The 19186-nt window shown below is 39.2% G+C and overlaps 1 protein-coding gene and 1 non-coding gene across 2 annotated transcripts; both read left to right on the top strand.

Moving 5' to 3' along the window:
• The first annotated feature begins 420 nt into the window (after positions 1 to 420).
• LOC144662023 (DNA-directed RNA polymerase II subunit RPB1-like) lies at positions 421 to 17495 on the top strand. The gene is given in 25 exon segments (XM_078522755.1): positions 421 to 747; positions 955 to 1227; positions 1541 to 1702; positions 2018 to 2302; positions 2965 to 3126; positions 3518 to 3738; positions 4049 to 4181; positions 4519 to 4643; positions 5046 to 5256; positions 6988 to 7197; positions 7565 to 7813; positions 8367 to 8585; positions 9039 to 9261; positions 10047 to 10257; positions 11061 to 11205; positions 11378 to 11483; positions 11813 to 12018; positions 12355 to 12579; positions 13160 to 13507; positions 13948 to 14169; positions 14295 to 14360; positions 14632 to 14835; positions 15379 to 15577; positions 15911 to 16632; positions 16634 to 17495. Coding segments are annotated over 25 exon segments (5751 nt in total). The 5' UTR covers positions 421 to 666; the 3' UTR covers positions 17177 to 17495.
• Positions 6170 to 6434, top strand: LOC144664554 (small nucleolar RNA SNORA53). The gene has a single exon (XR_013572833.1). It is a non-coding gene; the product is annotated as a small nucleolar RNA SNORA53 (small nucleolar RNA).
• Positions 17496 to 19186: the final 1691 nt, after the last annotated feature.

Here is a 19186-nt window from a genome sequence, read left to right as displayed (position 1 = left end):
TGACAACGTAATTGCAATTAGTTGTATATTACATACATGTACACCAAAACAAAGGAAAATACCAAATTTTACAAAGGGTATATAAATATAAAAGTTAAGCCACAACATATATTTTTTGTTTCATGACTTCAATTCTAGGCAAGAACAACAAATTAAAAACTATTCCTTCAGTTTTTGCTGAAAAACTGCATGGCAACAAATAGAACGCTGAAAAAAATGCTCAAAAGTGAGAGAAAACCAATAAAATTAAGATTTCTTATGAATAAAACAAAAAAATCTTACTGTCCCCCACCCCCAGAACACAGTTTTAGGTGTTACGTCACTCCCACAATGCAACGGTCGGCCCTGAAGAATTTGGGTGCACCCCGCACATTGGGCTTTCACTATAAATACGAGGCGACAAACAGCGTGCGGGAAAGAAGCGCTTTCGGGGCGCTGCGCTCGGCAAGGAACAAAGGAACTGAGTTCTTTCGCCGCTTTACCTTGAATAAGGAAGGGAATTTAGCGTGTAATCAAATCAAAACAAACGGAATTAACCGACCGGACTAACTTTGAAGTCCGTTAGAGTGTTTGAGGCGTCTGCGAAGGGAGGGTTTGAAGTGCAGGAACGAAAAGGTTTCTGCTAAAATTACCTCATCGAATCGGCCATCTTGTTGAAGCAAAGTTATGGCATTCGTTTCTGGCTCACCGGCTCCCTTAAGGGACGTCAAGTTGGTTCAATTTGGAGTGTTAAGCCCAGATGAAATAGTGAGTATACTTTTAAGTTGGTTTGAGAATGACATTATCTTATTTTGACTTTAACTCGTTTTCTTGTTCGAACACGTTCGTTGTCGTTTGAATGGATCTTACACAGTACATGTGTTAGGTTGTCGTATTAAACCGTAAAGTGACCTGTTTTGTGGTGTCTTTTGGGCCTATAATACGTCTCGTGACAAGAGTTATCTTCTTCAACAGAAACAAATGTCTGTCACGACTGAAGGCGGCATCAAATACTCTGAAACGATGGAAGGAGGAAAGCCTAAGTTGGGTGGCTTGATGGATCCACGGCAAGGAACTATCGATCGCTTCTCTCGCTGCCAAACTTGCGCTGGAAATATGACGGAATGCCCCGGTCATTTCGGACACATAGAGCTGGCAAAACCAGTGTACCATGTCGGCTTCTATAAGATGATAATCAAATGTCTAAGATGCGTTTGCTTCTACTGCTCAAAGCTTCTTGTCGACGGGGTAAGGAAGTCGAAATACACGAGTTGCTTCGTTTGCAAAATGGCTGGCTCCTCGGAAAGGCATGGGTCGAGAATTAGTGTTAGCGGGGGTAGGGTGGGTAGGTGGCTATGACCAAGCACAGGCTGAAAAGTTATGTTTTATTCAATTTTTGCATAAATAGAAATTGGTTTGGGGGTTTTATGAACTTATCTAAAGCTGTAATGAATTGTAGGTTATATTAATTCAATTAGACAAAATAAATTCCAGTTGAAAAATAATTTTTGTACTTTTCTTTTATAAGTGTTAGTATGTAAATATTGCTTTTGTCTTTTAGAATAATCCAAAAGTGAAAGAAATTTTGTCAAAGTCTCAAAATCAACCACACAAGCGTCTACAGCACATCTATGACTTGTGCAAAGGAAAGCGCATTTGTGAAGGTGGTGATACTGTTGATGACAAACCATCCCAAGACATTGATGAGGCTGAGAAGAAAATGGTAAGGCCATGAGCTTATTTGATTTTCACTTTCTTATTGAGTAACAATCTCTTCTAGTCATAACAAGAATAAAGGTGATTCATTAAAAAAAAACTGTAGTGCTGCCTCAGTGCGAAAGTGAAACAGTAAAATTATTAGTAAGGGAATGTACCACCAAATCCTTAGAACCAATTGAATGTGAGAAGCAGTAAGAAAAATCTTTATTTTGATCTCAGGACCGAAATGGAAATCCATATTTAGGATCTATTCCTTAGATGTTTTTATCTGTATTCACAATACATGTAATTATTATTTTGAACAATTTTATTTTTCCAGAGTCATGGTGGTTGTGGACGAAACCAGCCGCAGATCAGAAGAGACGGTCTGGATCTTACAGCAGAATGGAAGGAAGTTAATGAAGATTCACAGGAAAAGAAGATTCCCCTAACAGCAGAACGTGTCCATGAAATATTTAAAAGAATTTCTGATGAGGAATGTGAGATTCTGGGAATGAATCCCAAACATGCACGTCCTGATTGGTTGATTGTGACCGTGCTGCCAGTTCCTCCGCTAGCTGTAAGGCCTTCCATTGTTATGGGTGGTGGTTCTGCTCGTAGTCAGGTAAAGTGTAGTGATAAATGCAAAGATGTTGATGTGTTAAATCTTTGCAGGGTTGCCACAGGTCAGGAAGTGGTCAGGGGGAAATTAAAAATTTTTCAGGTCAGGAAAAAGTCAGGGAGTTTTATTTTGAGTCAGGGAAAATTGACATTGTGAAGATAAGTCAGGGAAAATTGGAATATATTCCTGCTGATTTCATAAATTGATGGCTCAAAGAAACTTTTCAGGTCAATGCGATCTCAGCAATGCTTTTCTCTTGAAACGGAGCCTAGAGGCTGCTTCTATTTCTGACATTTTGTATTTATTTGGTCAGGAAAATTTTATTTTTATCAGGGAAAAGCCAGGGAATTTTGAAAACTAATGTCTGTGGCGACCAGGCTTTGACAATTCTACAAGAATTGTTCTGTTTCATGAAAGAAGAGAGTTTCTTTGACATTTTGAGATGTTTAGGAAGCTTAGTTGCTTTCAGATTTATGGCAACGTACTAAATTAAAACTCATTGAAACTTATTGAGAACTTATTGCCAAAAGATAGCAGCACTTTTAATAGTAATGTGCTGTTTCAGTGTAACTTGCTTTTCAATGAGTAATATTCTGTAGTTTTCCCTATGATGAGAGGTTTTACAGGTGTTAATTCTGTTTTTTTTTTTTTTTTATTTTCTCCAGGATGACTTGACTCACAAGCTGTCAGACATAGTAAAAGCAAATGGCAATCTTCGAAGAAATGAACTTAATGGGGCTGCAGCTCACATAATTGCGGAAGATACAAAAATGCTCCAGTATCATGTTGCAACATTGATAGACAATGAAATTCCTGGTTTGCCACGGGTAAGTAGTCATCATTGTTGCTTTTCAATACATGTACCTTACTACATTTGTAGAGTAGAGTGTGTACAATTGCTTAAAGGTGAAAGCATTACACTCAAAACCTTAAAGTTGAACTCCATTTGTTCAAAATACATTAACAAAGCTGCAAACAAAAAAGAATCAACCAAATGAAATAAACCTCAATAGAGATTGTTCTGGAATTAGATCTGTTTCTAACTGCATTAGTTTTTGTCTAGAATATGATCACACAAGTTTATGGTGCCCAGTGCCCTAACATAGTGTTGCTAGTGTAACATTGCAATAAATTGTGGCTTTTGGAGGGTAAACTATGTATCATGAAGGAGTGCAAACTTGGGAAAGTTATCTAAAAGAACTTCTTATCTTCTCACAGGCCATGCAGAAGTCCGGTCGTCCATTGAAATCAGTAAAACAGAGACTGAAGAGCAAGGAAGGACGTGTCAGAGGAAATTTGATGGGAAAACGAGTTGACTTTTCAGCTCGTGCGGTTATTACACCAGATCCTAACTTGTCTATTGACCAAGTTGGAGTTCCACGGACCATTGCTCAGAATCTTTCTTTCCCAGAAATTGTCACCCCATTCAACATTGACAGGTTAGATTTACTGTGTATGACTGTACTTGTTATAAATCACAAAAATTTTGCTTTGAAGTAAATTTATTTATAAATTAAGGGTCCAAGACATGTTTACAAAAATTATAAATCATATAATTTATAAGTAAAGTTAAGACCCAAAGTACATTGTAGATGGTCAGAATTGAAAACTGTGAAATTAGGTAATAGGCAAACGCCGAGGTCACTTGAATGTTTATAGTTATCTATACCCTCCTCTTAGCATCTTTTATACACCATGTACTTTACACTTGTGTTGACTATAAACCCTCTTCTCTGCTTGATCCTTTAGCATGCAAGAGCTTGTGCGTCGTGGCAACAATCAATACCCAGGTGCTAAATACATCATCAGAGACAATGGAGAGCGAATTGATCTGAGGTTTCACCCGAAACCCAGTGACCTTCATCTTCAGTTTGGATATAAGGTGTGTTTAAGGAATCGTTTAGTTTATGTTAGATTTTCTGGAGTTTGTTAAATAAAAGAAAAAACAAGCCTTAATTTATTCCTGAGATGTGTTGGTCATGTTGTATGATTTGTCAGTCACTAACCAGCCCTAGCCAAAGAGCAAAGAACCTTAATTCCCATCATACAAATATCTGCAGGTTCAGTCATAAGAAATATTTCCAATATCAGAGGTTAAATTCACAGGGAATTTTCAGTTGGGAATTACACAGTGCATGATCTGCCACTCAAACCTTAAAACTGCCTGTTCTGCAGGCTACATGGGGACTTAGCTAATAAATTTGCATTGCATCCTAAAGGTGGAGCGACACATTAGAGATGATGATGTGATTATCTTCAATCGTCAACCTACTCTGCACAAAATGTCCATGATGGGGCACAGGGTTAAAATCCTGCCATGGTCAACATTCAGACTGAATCTCAGGTTAGTGGTCAATTATGTCAACTGAGCTCGTCATTAAGGAATCTTGAAGAAAACTTAGGTAAAGGAATGCATTAAAACTGCAATACTTTGTTTGTCATGTTCAAATGATCTCAATTATTAAAGAGCAAATCATCATTTTTGTGGGAAATGCGGCTGGCAAAAAAAAAAATTGAATTCAATTACTGCTATCATGATGGTGACTTATTGTCCTAGCTTGCAATGCTGAAAGGGAAAAAAAAAAAAAAAAAAAACATTCCAAAAATAACTTCTTACCCCTTCTTTGCAATGTAGCTTTACTTGTAACAACAGTAAAACATTGGTACCAAAACAGGCAGTTAGAAGGTACTTTTTTATTGGTTACCAGCTCCTCAAGAAAGCACTGTTTCTGTTTTTCACTTTTAGTGTTACCACGCCATACAATGCGGACTTTGATGGTGACGAGATGAACTTGCATGTCCCTCAGTCCCTTGAGGCACGTGCAGAAATCACAGAGATCATGATGGTGCCGAGGAACATTGTCACACCACAGTCAAACAAACCTGTGATGGGAATTGTGCAGGACTCTCTGATGGCTGTCAGGAGATTCACTAAAAGAGATGTTTTTCTTGAAAAGGTGGGCTTGTCAAATAATATAACCTAGGACTTGAATGGAAGGGTTAGGTTACATCAATAGTATATTATTTGAGTACCGTAAAAACTCGTGTATAAGCCGCACTTTTTTGCCGAACTATTGGGCTCAAAATCGTGGGTGCGGCTTATCTACGAGACCATTGCTTTTGAGGGGTGTAAATTGCGAAGTCTGGGGTCAGAAAAAGCACTAAAAACATTGAGTAAATAAACATTTAACATATTGAAACCTGCTGTTGTCGATCATTGCTTTTGGTAAAAGGTCTGGCCCCTAAAGCAGCCGTTAATTCCTCAGTCACGAATTGTTCGTAGTTCTTTCAAACGATTTATTTGCACCTCGCTTGAGCAGCTAAACTTGAGCTGACATGGAATCTCCATTCCTCCACAAAGCTGCCTATTTGCTAAACTCCCATTGAGCAACAAGTTTGTGTCAAAACACAGCTGATATGATTAGAAATCGAACTTTCAGTGAGGGCTTTTCCATGTTGTTTCACCGACGGAACGTGACTCGACCCAGACTTCTCTCTTTAAGTGACTGTGTGGTTACTAAGCAATCGTTTTGTATCGTTCTCAATCTGTTGTGCTCGTACTATTTCCATTCAAATTTCATCGTTTTCCACATTGGACTTTAGCAATAAAGACAATATATCGTCAAAAGAGCATCCTTTTTGAAAGGTATTGGGATTTCAAGTTTTTAAGTTTTTATTTTTTTCTCAAAATCAAGTTTCAAAGTTGGGGGTGCGGCTTATCTACGAGTGCGGCTTATACACGAGTCTTTATGGTATGCCATGAAAACCAGTAAGGCAATTAACAAAACATGCTGCTGTAAAAATAAGAAAGTTATGATTTTTATTTTGTTGCTCAGTTGTTTTCTCCACAAAACTAAAGCAGTAATTTACCACACACTTCCTTAGATCCGTTCTTGGAGCAACATTTATGATGCACTTCTGCATTGTCTACAGTCTCAACTGTAGCTCTGTTAAAGTGTATCAGTAGTTGCTCAACAGCGCTAAGCTGCATATTGGGAACGCTTGAGTCATGGGTGTGTGAGATCAATATACCTCTCTGTAATGCTTTCTTGCCTTCTGAGTATCAGCCTACAGGTGTCACTGTGCACCTGGAGGGTGTCCTTTATGTCAGTGAGGTGGCATTACAAGGGACAATAACATTTACTAAGCCTGGATATATCAAGGATTATTGTAGTACTTATACATACAGTGAAATCTTGATTTCTCAAATCTCCAGGGAAAACAGAAATTGGTTAAAAAAATTGGGTAAAATTGCAGTATTCGGCAGGGTGAAGCAAATCAAAGGGAATAAACTTTTAGTTCGAGTTATTGGGAGGCTCAAGAAATTGATGGTTTGAGAAATTGGGATTCTGCTGAATGAGTAACTGATGTTAATTCTTTTAGAGTGCTAAAGCTATTTTGATACATCATAATTTTTAATACATGCAGTATCCATAGTTGTGACTTGTCACCCCAGGCACCTGATGTTAAGTCTTTGAGCATCAAGACTTGCTTACTTATGGCGAAAACCACACTGGATACCCTAATATAGTTGGGAGTCTTTGGTCTGACATGAACTTAAATTTCTCAGAACAACTGGCCTTTTGAAAGGGTATCTGTTATCCTCTAGATACTACAATTGAAGCCCTCTTCTTGTGGTATAATTTAAGAGGTTCAACTTTGATTTGTTGTTTTTTTTGTTTCATCAGGATACTATGATGAATTTGATGATGTGGATTCCTGATTGGGATGGCAAGCTTATACAGCCTGCCATTCTCAAGCCCAAGCCTTTGTGGACAGGAAAACAGATCTTCAGTATGATCATTCCTGGAAATGTGAACATGATCCGCACACACAGTACCCATCCAGACGATGAAGATAGTGGACCATACAAGCACATCTCTCCTGGAGACACTAAGGTACATCTCCTCCTTGATAACAGTCAGTAAAAAAAAGAAAGAAAGAAAAACCTTTAACAAAAAATCAACACAATTAAGTTTTAGCTGGTTTAGCTCTGTGAGTCCTAAACTTTTACTGTTCTTATAAAAGAAAAAGTAAACCCTTTTGTGATTGTCTTGTTGTTTTTTAAGTAGGTTAAAGAATTAAATGAGTCATCCAGATGGTATCCACTAGTTGATGATTTCTTTTATTTTCATCATCTGTCTTCTAGACAATGTATTGACAATAAGGTATCTTCTATTTTTCACAAAACTGTGAGATAAGGAGAAATGCTGATAACTGTTTGTAATTAAGGGTTCATGTTTTTTGCGATCCATTTTTTAACAGGTTTTGATTGAACATGGTGAGCTGATCTCTGGCATTTTGTGTAAGAAATCCCTGGGAACCTCATCAGGAAGTTTGGTCCATATCGTCGCTGTTGAACTTGGCCACGAGATTGCCCGTATGTTTTATGGCAACATTCAGACTGTTGTGAACAACTGGACTCTCATTGAAGGCCACAGCATTGGTATTGGTGACTGTATTGCCGACAATGAAACCTATGAAGAAATCCAGAGAGTGACCAAAAAAGCCAAGGTAACTTAGAAGCCTAGCAAGTACTTTCATTGTATTTACGTAATGATCTAATAAACGCCTTGGCGTCTATTAAATTTTAGGGGTCTTAGGGGAGGCGTTTATTAAAGAGGGGCGTTTATTTCACTTTAACTGTAACAACGTCAACAAAACAAATAAGATGCGTAGTTTACTAGCGGTGTAAGATACAAGACACAGTAGGTGAGTAGAAGACTAATCTAATCTGCGTTAATACAAAGCCTAGAGATGTCGTTCATAGTTCGAAATCGATGTTTATATTGTCATCGGGGTCAACTATGTTGGCGTTGTTGGCCTCTTCAATGTCCGAGTCAAGCAAGAAACTAACTATATTGCATAATTTTACTCTATGGAGCATTTTTTGGTTTTTGAGGTGATTCTTGGAGGAGGCGTCTATTAGACACAGGGTGTTTATTAGAGAGTGGGCATTTATTAGATCTATGGTAACCAATGTAACCTTGGAAATTAGAAATTACAACCGTTGTAATTTCTACAGCATCTGATTTCTAAATAAGTTTTACTCATTGAAATTTCACAGCAAGATGTGATAGAAGTCATTGAGAAAGCCCACAACGATGCACTTGAGCCAACACCAGGTAACACATTGCGTCAGACTTTTGAGAACCAAGTGAACCGCATCCTAAATGACTGTCGTGACAAAACTGGAGGAAGTGCTCAGAAGAGCTTGTCAGAATTTAATAACTTCAAGGCTATGGTGGTGTCAGGCTCCAAGGGTTCCAAGATCAACATTTCACAGGTCAGTACATTTAATAGTGTGTAAGAAAGTTAATTGGATATGCATGGGCAGGCATCTACAAACCCTAACTTTTATAGAAATTGCCTGTTTTTGAAAAACACGAAGACAGCTTGTGGAAAATTCATTGGGGCAAAACAGCTAACAAGAGCTTGTTCAGTTCAGCTGAACAAGGCTAATAATATTAGGTTATCTATTAAACTTAGTGTGATACTTGTATGCATAACTTGGTATTCTTTTTAACCTTTGTTGGCCAACGTTATTTTGGCATTACAAAGGAAAACTTGTAATGATAAGGCTGTTCATTTCAAAATTCAACATTCATGACACATCCTTTAGAGACATGACAACAAAAACTTTAATTGCCATTATCCTAATTACCATTATCTTAGTATTAAAGCTTAAAATGCTACAATATTTGTACAAACTAAAAACTTCAATACTTTTTGTGTTCAGGTCATTGCTGTGGTGGGCCAGCAGAACGTTGAAGGTAAACGGATTCCATTTGGTTTCCGTCACCGTACACTTCCACACTTCATTAAAGATGATTATGGTCCAGAGAGTAGAGGATTTGTGGAGAATTCCTACCTTGCAGGACTTACGCCAACAGAGTTCTATTTCCACGCCATGGGAGGTCGCGAGGGATTGATTGACACTGCGGTGAAAACCAGTGAAACTGGTTAGTATGTTAGCTTTGAAGTATTAATTCAACATTTGTTTTATTTTAATTCTGTTGGGTTGACAATATTTTGGATTTGGAAAGGAAAATTAAGTGATATAAATTTAACAATTAGACTACCGTATTTACTTAAATAAGTGCCGCCCTCGAATAAGCGCCACATTTGGGACAAAAAAGTTAATAAGCGACGCCCCCGAATAAGCGCTGCAGACCCTATGCGGCGCTTATTTGAGGAATTCCATGTAACTTAAAATAGCGCAACAAAGCAACTTTAAAAATGCCTAGGAAATTCTTTTTCATCAAAAAGCGATGTTTAGCAGTTCAAAGTTATTACAATACATAGTTCTGTTAACTAAACAGTTTTTTGTGAACTTTGTCGGGACAGCAAACGCGACAACTTTCTTCCGTTAGAGACGAATACTGACAATCAAGACCCTTCTTTTTGTTACTGTAGACGTTTCGTCTAGATAAGATTGTTTGTGGCGTCCAATTTTTATTTAAGGGCTGCCCTCAAATAAGTGCTGCACTTGAGGCGCAAAAATTTAATAACCGCCGCGGCACTTATTTGAGTAAATACGGTAAGAGCCCGAGTTTTGTATGAGGGAATAGTCAACAAGGCGAAGCCGAGTTGACTATTGTCACTTTAAAGAGCAACACACACACACAATCATGTTCAATCAGTGAATAGAAAACAATGGGAGAACCAATCAGATTAGCAGATTGCCAATAGAACACGACTGAGTTTCTGCTATAACAGGTAAAAAATGATTGCATTATCTTTGCAGGTTACATTCAAAGACGTTTGATCAAGGCTATGGAAGGTCTAATGGTAGCTTATGACGGTACAATCAGAAACTCCAACAATCAGATGATCCAGTTGAGATATGGAGAAGATGGAATGGATGGAGCTGCCGTTGAATTCCAGAACATGCCTTCAATAAAACCAACCAATACTGCTTTTGAAAAGAAGTTTCACTTTGACTGCTCCAATGAGAGGTAAGTAGCATTCAGCTACACCTTGAATGTCCTCAAAAAAGTGAATATGGTGCTTGAAATTTGTTGTTTCCTCAACAATGATAATTCTTTTTTTAAGAGGTTATTTAGTTCAAAATAAACATTTACTGCTGCCATTTCCATATATAATAAAATTGTGATGAATTTAAATCTGTATAGTAGCATATGTTTTCATTTTTTCAGTAATTTGTCCTTAAAAAATTGGTTTTAGATCCATGAAAAGTCCTTGACATTTTGGTGCAGTGAAGAGGAAGAAACTTCTTTAAACAATAAGCAGCTGCATAGTGCATTTGCTACCAGTGAGCAATTTATAAATACAATCAGTTTATTAAATAAACGGCATGCAGTGCATGCAGAGGCGATGACGTTTGAATGATTGTTCAACAAAAAGTTGCGTTATCTTGTAGTGTGACATTCGATATACGATATTCAATACTTCTTACGAGCGACACGCAAGGTCAAGCGTTTCCATTGTATTAGCAAATGTAGAGAAGTGATCATGTCTGTCCACTGAATTCAATAAAACTCGCAAATACATAATTTGTCTCTTTCGTTCATACTTTGTATCAGTCCTTTCTAATTTTCCAGGAGTATTTTGCTTCGTGTTTTTTGCAGCGATTTCTTGTTAACTCATTCGGTTCTATTGAGTCCTATTAATCGGTCGATCGCAACAGAATCGAAACAGAAAGTGGTACAAATTCCGCCCACTGCCTCTGGCATAAGGCTTGACTGACGTCATCGCCTAAAAATGTACAAACTTGCAGTGCACGTTTTTCTTTTTGCAGGCGTCTCCGTCGTCATCTGCAGGAAGATGTTGTGCGAGATCTTTGTAGCAGTGCCTCTGCCCTACAGGACCTGGAAGCAGAGTTTAATCAACTACAAGAAGACAGAGAGATTCTGCGCAAGATTATTCCTTCTGGAAACTCTAAGGTAAGGACAAACTTTAAACCTCAGCACTGATTGAATAAGGCTTCTGCAGCTAGCAGTTGCACAAACTACTTTTCACTATTACGGGATTTTACTTGACTGCTTATTCGAATGTTACTGCTCTAAAGGGTTTTTTGAGTTTCTCAGGACATTGTTCTATGTTTTTTTTTGTCAGGTGGCCTTACCAGTGAATCTTAGCCGTTTGATCTGGAATGCACAAAAGACCTTTCATCTCACCAACAGAACACCAAGTGACTTGCACCCTCTCAGAGTCACTGAAGGTATCATTCATACAACATGGTTTTTAAAGGCATTTTAAAAATAGATTTATTTTGCCACTTACTGTTCAGTTATGTACATGATGCCAAAAAAAGTGCTAAGACCAAAACAGTGAGACGAAGAACTGAATGGGTCCTGCTGTTCAGCTGATCCTAATTTTGAAATTATGAATTAGATGATTTTGAAGTCTAGCAGTTTGAATGAAAGGTTGTTACTGTAATAAGAGAGAGATGTCTGATATTATGAACTGAGGTCTGTAGTTGGGATCATTACTTTCATTTTAGCCTGTTTGTTACCATCCTTAGTCTGATTGTTTTGTGGTGTGGTTTAGGTGTGCGTGAACTATCCAAGAAACTGATCATTGTTCATGGTGAAGATCACATCAGTAAGCAAGCTCAGTTTAATGCCACACTGTTGTTCAACATTCTACTCCGTTCCACACTGTGCTCCAAACGTGTTGCTGAGGAGTTTCACTTGTCATCAGAAGCGTTTGAGTGGCTACTGGGTGAAATTGAAACCCGCTTCAACCTGTCTATGGTAAGAGAAGTGACTTGATCATTTTCAGTAAAACAGTTAACAAATAAAGTTGAATTCTGCTCACACCATATAACTAGGTCCCTAGCTCCTACAAATCTCAGGGCTGTAGCTCAGTTGTGTAGTCTGACCAGTGTTTGCAAGGTCATACGTATGTTCAACTTTGGCAAAAATGTTTCCGATTAGCTTGTGTAAATGACTGATTAATATCTTTCTCAATATCAATTCAGTATCTTTTAGTTCAAAATGTGTTGTAATTCAGAGGAAAATGTTTCCTAAGATTAGTGTGTAGCACAGTTTTGCTGTGGTTTAAATGTGTGCTTTCCTTGGTACTTTTAGGCCAAACCTGGTGAAATGGTAGGTGCCTTAGCTGCACAGTCTCTTGGTGAGCCTGCTACTCAAATGACACTCAACACCTTTCATTACGCTGGTGTGTCCGCCAAGAACGTAACCCTGGGTGTTCCTCGACTCAAGGAAATCATCAACGTGTCTAAAAAGCCTAAAACGCCATCACTGACAGTGTTCCTTGTGGGACAGCCTGCAAGAGATGCAGAGAAAGCCAAGGTGCGAAGATCTCAAATACTTTCCAATTACGTTAATGATACACTGTCATGCAGATACACTTGAGAAGAAAGATCGACCAAGTGATGTTGTTTTCATGCCAATCAAATTATCAAAACCAACATTATAAAGGAATGTACGGAAATTAGTGAAGTGAATTTCCCATTTAGATAAGAAGAGCGCAAGAGTGGATAAGGGGAAGTTTGTACGTAGTATTCTAAGTAAAACGTTCGAAATGGTAATTACTCTCTTTTAGCGTGAAGCCTTTGATAAGCGGGGGGGGGGGGAATGCATTCGAGATCTCGAAGTAGTAAACCACATGCCTCTTTTAGTTCACGTCAAAAGGTTTCTTTTCTCGCATACAGATTTTTGTTGGGAAAAAGAAGTAAAACTTTAATATGCTTTTATTCTTTATCATCGGCCTCAGTTACAATAATCAGCATTGTAATCTAAATCTTGCAGGAATCTGTTAGAAATGGTCAAGGTCCGTGTAGTGAGAACAGTAGGATGGCTAGGGACAGGCTAAAAGGAAATAGTGAGAACCTTTTTCACGCGCTAATGTTTGTTGGTTCATATTCCACAGGATGTACTCTGCCGTTTGGAACACACCACCTTGCGTAAAGTTACTGCCAATACAGCCATTTACTACGACCCAGACCCCCAGAACACAGTAGTAGCAGAGGACCAAGACTTTGTGAATGTTTACTATGAAATGCCCGACTTTGACGTGACACGCATCTCACCGTGGCTTTTGCGTATAGAGCTTGATCGCAAGCGTATGACAGACAAGAAGCTCACTATGGAGCAGATCTCAGAGAAGATTAACTTGGGTTTTGGTGACGATCTGAATTGTATCTTTAATGATGACAACGCAGAGAAGCTCGTGTTGCGCATCAGGATTATGAACAACGACGATGCAAAGTTCCAAGATGTGAGTTGCGAAAGCTTTAGAGTACTACCAGTTAGTAATTTGCACAAAGATTTGAAGAGCTGATGCAGTGGAACTGTTGACAAAAGTAATAAAGTTAAAAGTAATGAGTCAACAGTCAGATAGACTGACTCGGAATGCAGTTTTTGGAATCGCCGTAGGTTCGGTGCGAAGGCGTCCTTTGTATATAGGCTATTTCCTACACGAATAAATCCAGGTTTTGTACAATCAATTCTCTTGTACTGAAAGATTGCTAAGCAAAAAAACCCACTTAATTGCTTCAACCATTCTGCAAGTCTTCGGGCAAAAACGCTTCATTTTAAATAGGCTTTTTAGTACTGATACCAAACTACCAGCCTAAAATCAAGCCTTGGCGTATTTCATTAAACATACTATTGGACAAAATTGCAAATTTTATATCTTTATTCTTTGTTGTCTGACAGGAAGAAGAACAGCTTGACAAGATGGATGATGACGTGTTCTTGCGTTGTATTGAAGCCAACATGCTGACTGACATGACCCTACAGGGGATTGAAGCCATCTCCAAGGTGTACATGAACCTGCCACATGAAGATAACAAGAAGCGAGTGACAATCACGGAGGAAGGAGAGTTTAAACATCTATCTGAGTGGATCCTGGAAACTGATGGCGTGTCGCTTATGAGGGTTAGTGCTGGCACGAATTCGTTTGGCCCATGTTAAAAACAAAACAAAATCTTTTTTTAAATGTTTTAGTTTTGATGGATAACTTGCTTTTTACTGTGTTCTTATGTTAACTTTATTTCTCGCAGGTTCTAAGTGAAAAAGACGTCGATCCTGTGCGTACAACATCGAATGACATCTGTGAAATATTTTCTGTAAGTAAAGATTTTTCTGTTAGTTACAATCTATAGAAGCTCGTAATTGCTTTTCTCCCCTAGGTCCGTGAGCTTTGTTTTTGCCTTAAGGTTTGCACTGTAATGTTCCCATCTAATCATCGTAAACGGTTTTCTTGGAGCTTTGTTGAACATTTACGCACGTTTTGACCACGACTCCGAAGCAGAGTTATGTAAATTCTTCCGGCGGAAGTAAGTTTTAGTTTAATGTGAATATGATCAGTTACCAAAGGTTCATTTTGTCCTAATTCAGGTTCTCGGAGTCGAAGCTGTGAGGAAAGCAGTAGAGCGTGAAATGAATCACGTGATCTCGTTTGACGGTTCTTACGTGAATTACCGTCACTTGGCCTTGCTGTGTGACATTATGACGTGTCGCGGTCATCTTATGGCCATCACAAGACACGGAATTAATCGACAGGAGGTCGGAGCGCTCATGAGGTGTTCCTTTGAAGAAACAGTAAGTACTTGGTCTGATCCTTCACTCTTATATATCAACATACAAGATCTCCTTAGTGGTCTGTTTACATTTCTTATAGCAATAATTAAGAAAATTGTATTCTTTACGATATTTTTCTTTTGGCAATCAGTTTCCGCTTTATTTTCTCGGTCTGCTTGGGGAGAAATGTACTTCTGATCACTTTTAAGGTTGAAACACTGGTAAAGTTTATATTTTGCTTATCGTGGATACAGTTTTCCTCCGAAATTATGGCAAAGCTTAGAAAAAAGCTGTTTAGCGGCTTCTTAGGCTTGTGCAAGCCAAATGGCATTCTCATGCAGAACGACTATTTCTGTATTCGTCTGGCCTTTCTCTTTCCGTAAGACACAAGTCAGACGGCGGCGAACAGTCTCTTAAGCTAGAAGCAATTTGAAGTCATTTTCTCAACATAAAAATTGTTTTTGAATCGTCAAAACACTGAAATAGTAAGGAAGGCTAAAATTGGGAAAAGAAAACAAATCACAGGTCATTGAGCCTTTAAATAATATCTTTGTGTTCACTTAGGTTGACGTGCTGATGGAGGCTGCACAACACGCGGAAACGGATCATCTGCGTGGTGTGAGTGAGTGCTTGATTCTTGGAAAACTTCCTCGGTTAGGAACAGGCAGCTTTGATCTGATGTTAGATGCCGAGAAGTGTAAGTTTGGTATGGAGATCCCCACTAACATCATGGGCCCAGGAATGATGGGCGGACCCATGGCAGGTGAGAAAAACATTCTAGCATTTCACTTTCATTTTAGATATAAGTTGAATCGTAACCAACGTAAGGTCCGTGGAGTACTTGTCAATATACGAGGTCCTACCACCAACGTTGCAGTAAACAGTAACGCAACCGATGGCATGTGTTCAGTTTGATGTTTGAGTGAAGACAATTCCCTCTCATGATTAATAATTTAGTAATTTGCAGTTGTCAAATCGGTCTGTCTGCTCTGTAATTATATTGTGCTTTCTATAAATCAGGCTGTTCAAAACGAATGTTTTTTAACGCGATGTGTAACAGAAAATTTACTTGTTCAATACGTTTTTTTTTCGTCAGGTACTGGAATGTTCTTTGGTGCAGCAGGATCTCCGACAGCCAAGTCACCACAAATGACACCATGGACTATGGGAGCCACACCAGCTTATACAGAGGCCTGGAGCCCTGGACTGGGCAGTGGAATGACACCAGGCGCTGCTGGGTTTTCACCCGCAGGTTCAGAAGCCAGCGGGTTTAGCCCTGGAGGATACAGCCCAGCTTGGAGCCCTCAGCCACAATCACCTTCCTCTCCGGGACCCACCAGCCCGTATATTCCCAGTCCAGCGGCGGCAAGTCCAAACTATTCGCCGGCAAGCCCGGCGTTTATGCCAAGCTCGCCTTCCATGTCACCCGCGAGTCCGTCGTATTCTCCGACTTCTCCTGGCTATTCACCCAGTTCTCCGTCAACTGGGTACTCGCCAGCAAGTCCCAGTTACTCGCCAACTTCTCCATCGTACTCGCCGACCTCGCCGTCGTACAGTCCAACGTCTCCATCCTACAGTCCCACATCTCCTTCATACTCTCCAACATCTCCTTCTTATTCTCCTACCTCTCCCTCTTACAGCCCTTCCTCACCATCTTACTCGCCCACCTCTCCATCTTACTCTCCTAGCTCTCCTTCTTATTCCCCCACGTCACCTTCCTATTCTCCCACCTCCCCATCTTATTCACCAACATCTCCGTCTTACTCCCCCACATCTCCCAGCTACAGTCCGACGTCACCGTCGTACTCCCCCACATCCCCCCTCTTACTCTCCCACTTCTCCGTCCTATTCCCCTTCATCACCATCCTATTCCCCCACGTCTCCCAGCTACTCCCCTCAGTCGCCATCTTATTCACCTTCCTCCCCTTCATATTCACCATCGTCTCCCAAGTATTCTCCAACTTCACCCAGCTACTCTCCCACTTCACCAAAGTACAGTCCTACATCACCAACTTACTCGCCTTCCTCTCCCTCTTATTCTCCTTCTTCTCCAAAGTATTCACCTTCTGCGTTGTCTTACACCCCTTCTTCTCCAACCTACTCTCCTACCTCTCCAACCTACTCACCTTCCTCTCCTCGCTATTCCCCTACCTCGCCTCAATACACCCCTTCCTCGCCGCAATACTCGCCTTCATCTCCCAAGTACAGTCCCAGCTCACCTCATTACTCGCCGACATCTCCAACATTTACGCCGGCATCAGCTCAGTATAGTCCAAGCTCACCTAAGTACAGTCCAAGCGGTGGTGGACCTTCACCATCCCCACAGTATTCACCGTCAACGCCGCATTACACTCCGCAATAAAGCGTGAGTGAGTCCAGGAAGAAAATCCTGTGGGAAATGAACTGAACACATGTAAGCCTTTCAATTCCAAGAAGTGTGACAAGTGATTTTCTCATTTAACTGCTCGGCGACATCACAAATACACAAAGGGGAGAAACCCTCTATCAATACACTAGGAGAGACGCTTTATAAGTGGAAGCATTGAGACTATTAAAACACAACTCGTGTGTACACGGGCATAAGAGCCAATGCTTAATTTAAAGACTTATGTACATTATGACGAGTGTATTAAGTATTGTAGGCCTAATTGATTGCCGTTAAACTAACGATAAATTGAGTTTATAAATAACGTCGATTTGAATTTGGAATTTCTTTACATAATTAATATGTAGGAAATAGGAGTGGTTGCACGATTTTCCCTTCCACCTGACGCAACCGTTACGTGGAAGTTTTTTTTGTCAGTTAGCGCTTATGAAATAAGTTGCAGAAATGTCATGGTGTGATCACCATTGACGTAAAACAAAACAAAAAATCAAACAAACAAACAAACCAGAAACCAATGCGCACACGCAGTTGCTAGCAACTGGGTGTGAGCAACATTAACTAAAACCCCAAAAGCAAAAAAAAAACATTGAGGTTTTCCGGGACGAGAATAGCTCATGTTGCCTAGTTAAAAAAAATAGAAAATAGTCAACGTAAATAATGTCATATCGTTAGTACATAGTTTTGTGTGATTATTTTTGTAATCCTTATCGATTTCGTAAAGTAAGTTTCATATTGAAATAAGGTCAACTTTCTGATTATGCTGTTGTAGCAAAATTAAATTATTAATTTGTTGGTTCTTTTTGAAGTTCTTTTGTCTGAGCTGTTGTAGCCAAAATTTCGAAATGTTAAAAACACCAAGCAAAAAAATAAATAAAGAAAATGTATTAAAAAAATCTTTGAGATAAAATCCGTGTTTTCTGGCCAAAACTGTTGTCGACTTGATCATTTTAAAAGTCTAGTTTTGTAGCAATTACTTAGAGGGATGTTGAATTTAGGCTACATATCGTAAAGGCCTTCAACAGTTTACAAATTTATAGCGTAAGAGACGGAATTCCATACGTATTTAATACTGTTTGCAGACGTTCGTAGATGGGTCGTCTGCAGGCAGGGAATCAAACCTCTAAAAAATACGGCTTTAATAATCAAAGTTGTTTATTGTGACGGTCGTTCAGGAACGGAGCAACAAAACAAATCTTCGTTCTGTTGATCGCCTTTAACTTTGAATTCTTTATAGATTGAGGTGCCAAGGATTTTGCCCAACTCCAGAGGCGAAACTCAAACCAAATTTATGGTCGCGTTTTTGGATAGAGCTATTCAAATAAGATTTTTCGATAAGTAGAGCAAAAAGATCACTGAATTTCGAATTCAGTTACAACCCCTTACCGATCGGCGTTCCGGCACGATTTATACAGTTAAAGGGAGAAATCCCTGGCATATATGCGCTATAGATTGGTGAATTATGAACTATTAAGAAAGTTCAGATTTGTTTCAAGTAAACCTAACTGTAGTCCATAAAGTTGAGTAAAAAACAACAATAAATTGAGTGAGCTTACTGACTGTATTTGCTATTGTGTAGTGTAAATAAAGTCTTTTAAAAAGCCAAGAAGTTTCAGGAGGTATTTGATTCATTCCGTTAACCACTAAACAGCAAGCTAGCAAACCTCCCGTAAACAAAATATACTAATGATTCGTCTCAAACTATGGCCTCGACTTAATGTTCAGGCCGATAAATGCCAGTTGTTCACAGCTAACCAGTGTTCAACAGACTAGTTCTTTTATCAACTGGATGACCATCTTCCTTATTGCTGAAACTCACAGTCGGATGTTATGTTTCTGCGTGCCGCCTAATACAAAAACATTTTACAAAGTCGCGCCTCAAAAAACGGACAGCTTTAATTTGTATAGTCTGGAGGACCGCCAAGATTTTTTTTTAAATCTAATATTAGCCAAAAATCGGTTTAAGACCGATCTTAAAAGTAGCAGATA

This window comes from Oculina patagonica, chromosome 8, assembly GCF_052425735.1.
Source record: "Oculina patagonica isolate OP01 chromosome 8, crgOcupat, whole genome shotgun sequence".
Taxonomy (NCBI): Eukaryota; Metazoa; Cnidaria; class Anthozoa; order Scleractinia; family Oculinidae; genus Oculina; species Oculina patagonica.
The sequence above is the reverse complement of the archived record's forward strand: the minus strand, read 5'-3'. Positions and strand labels throughout refer to the sequence as shown.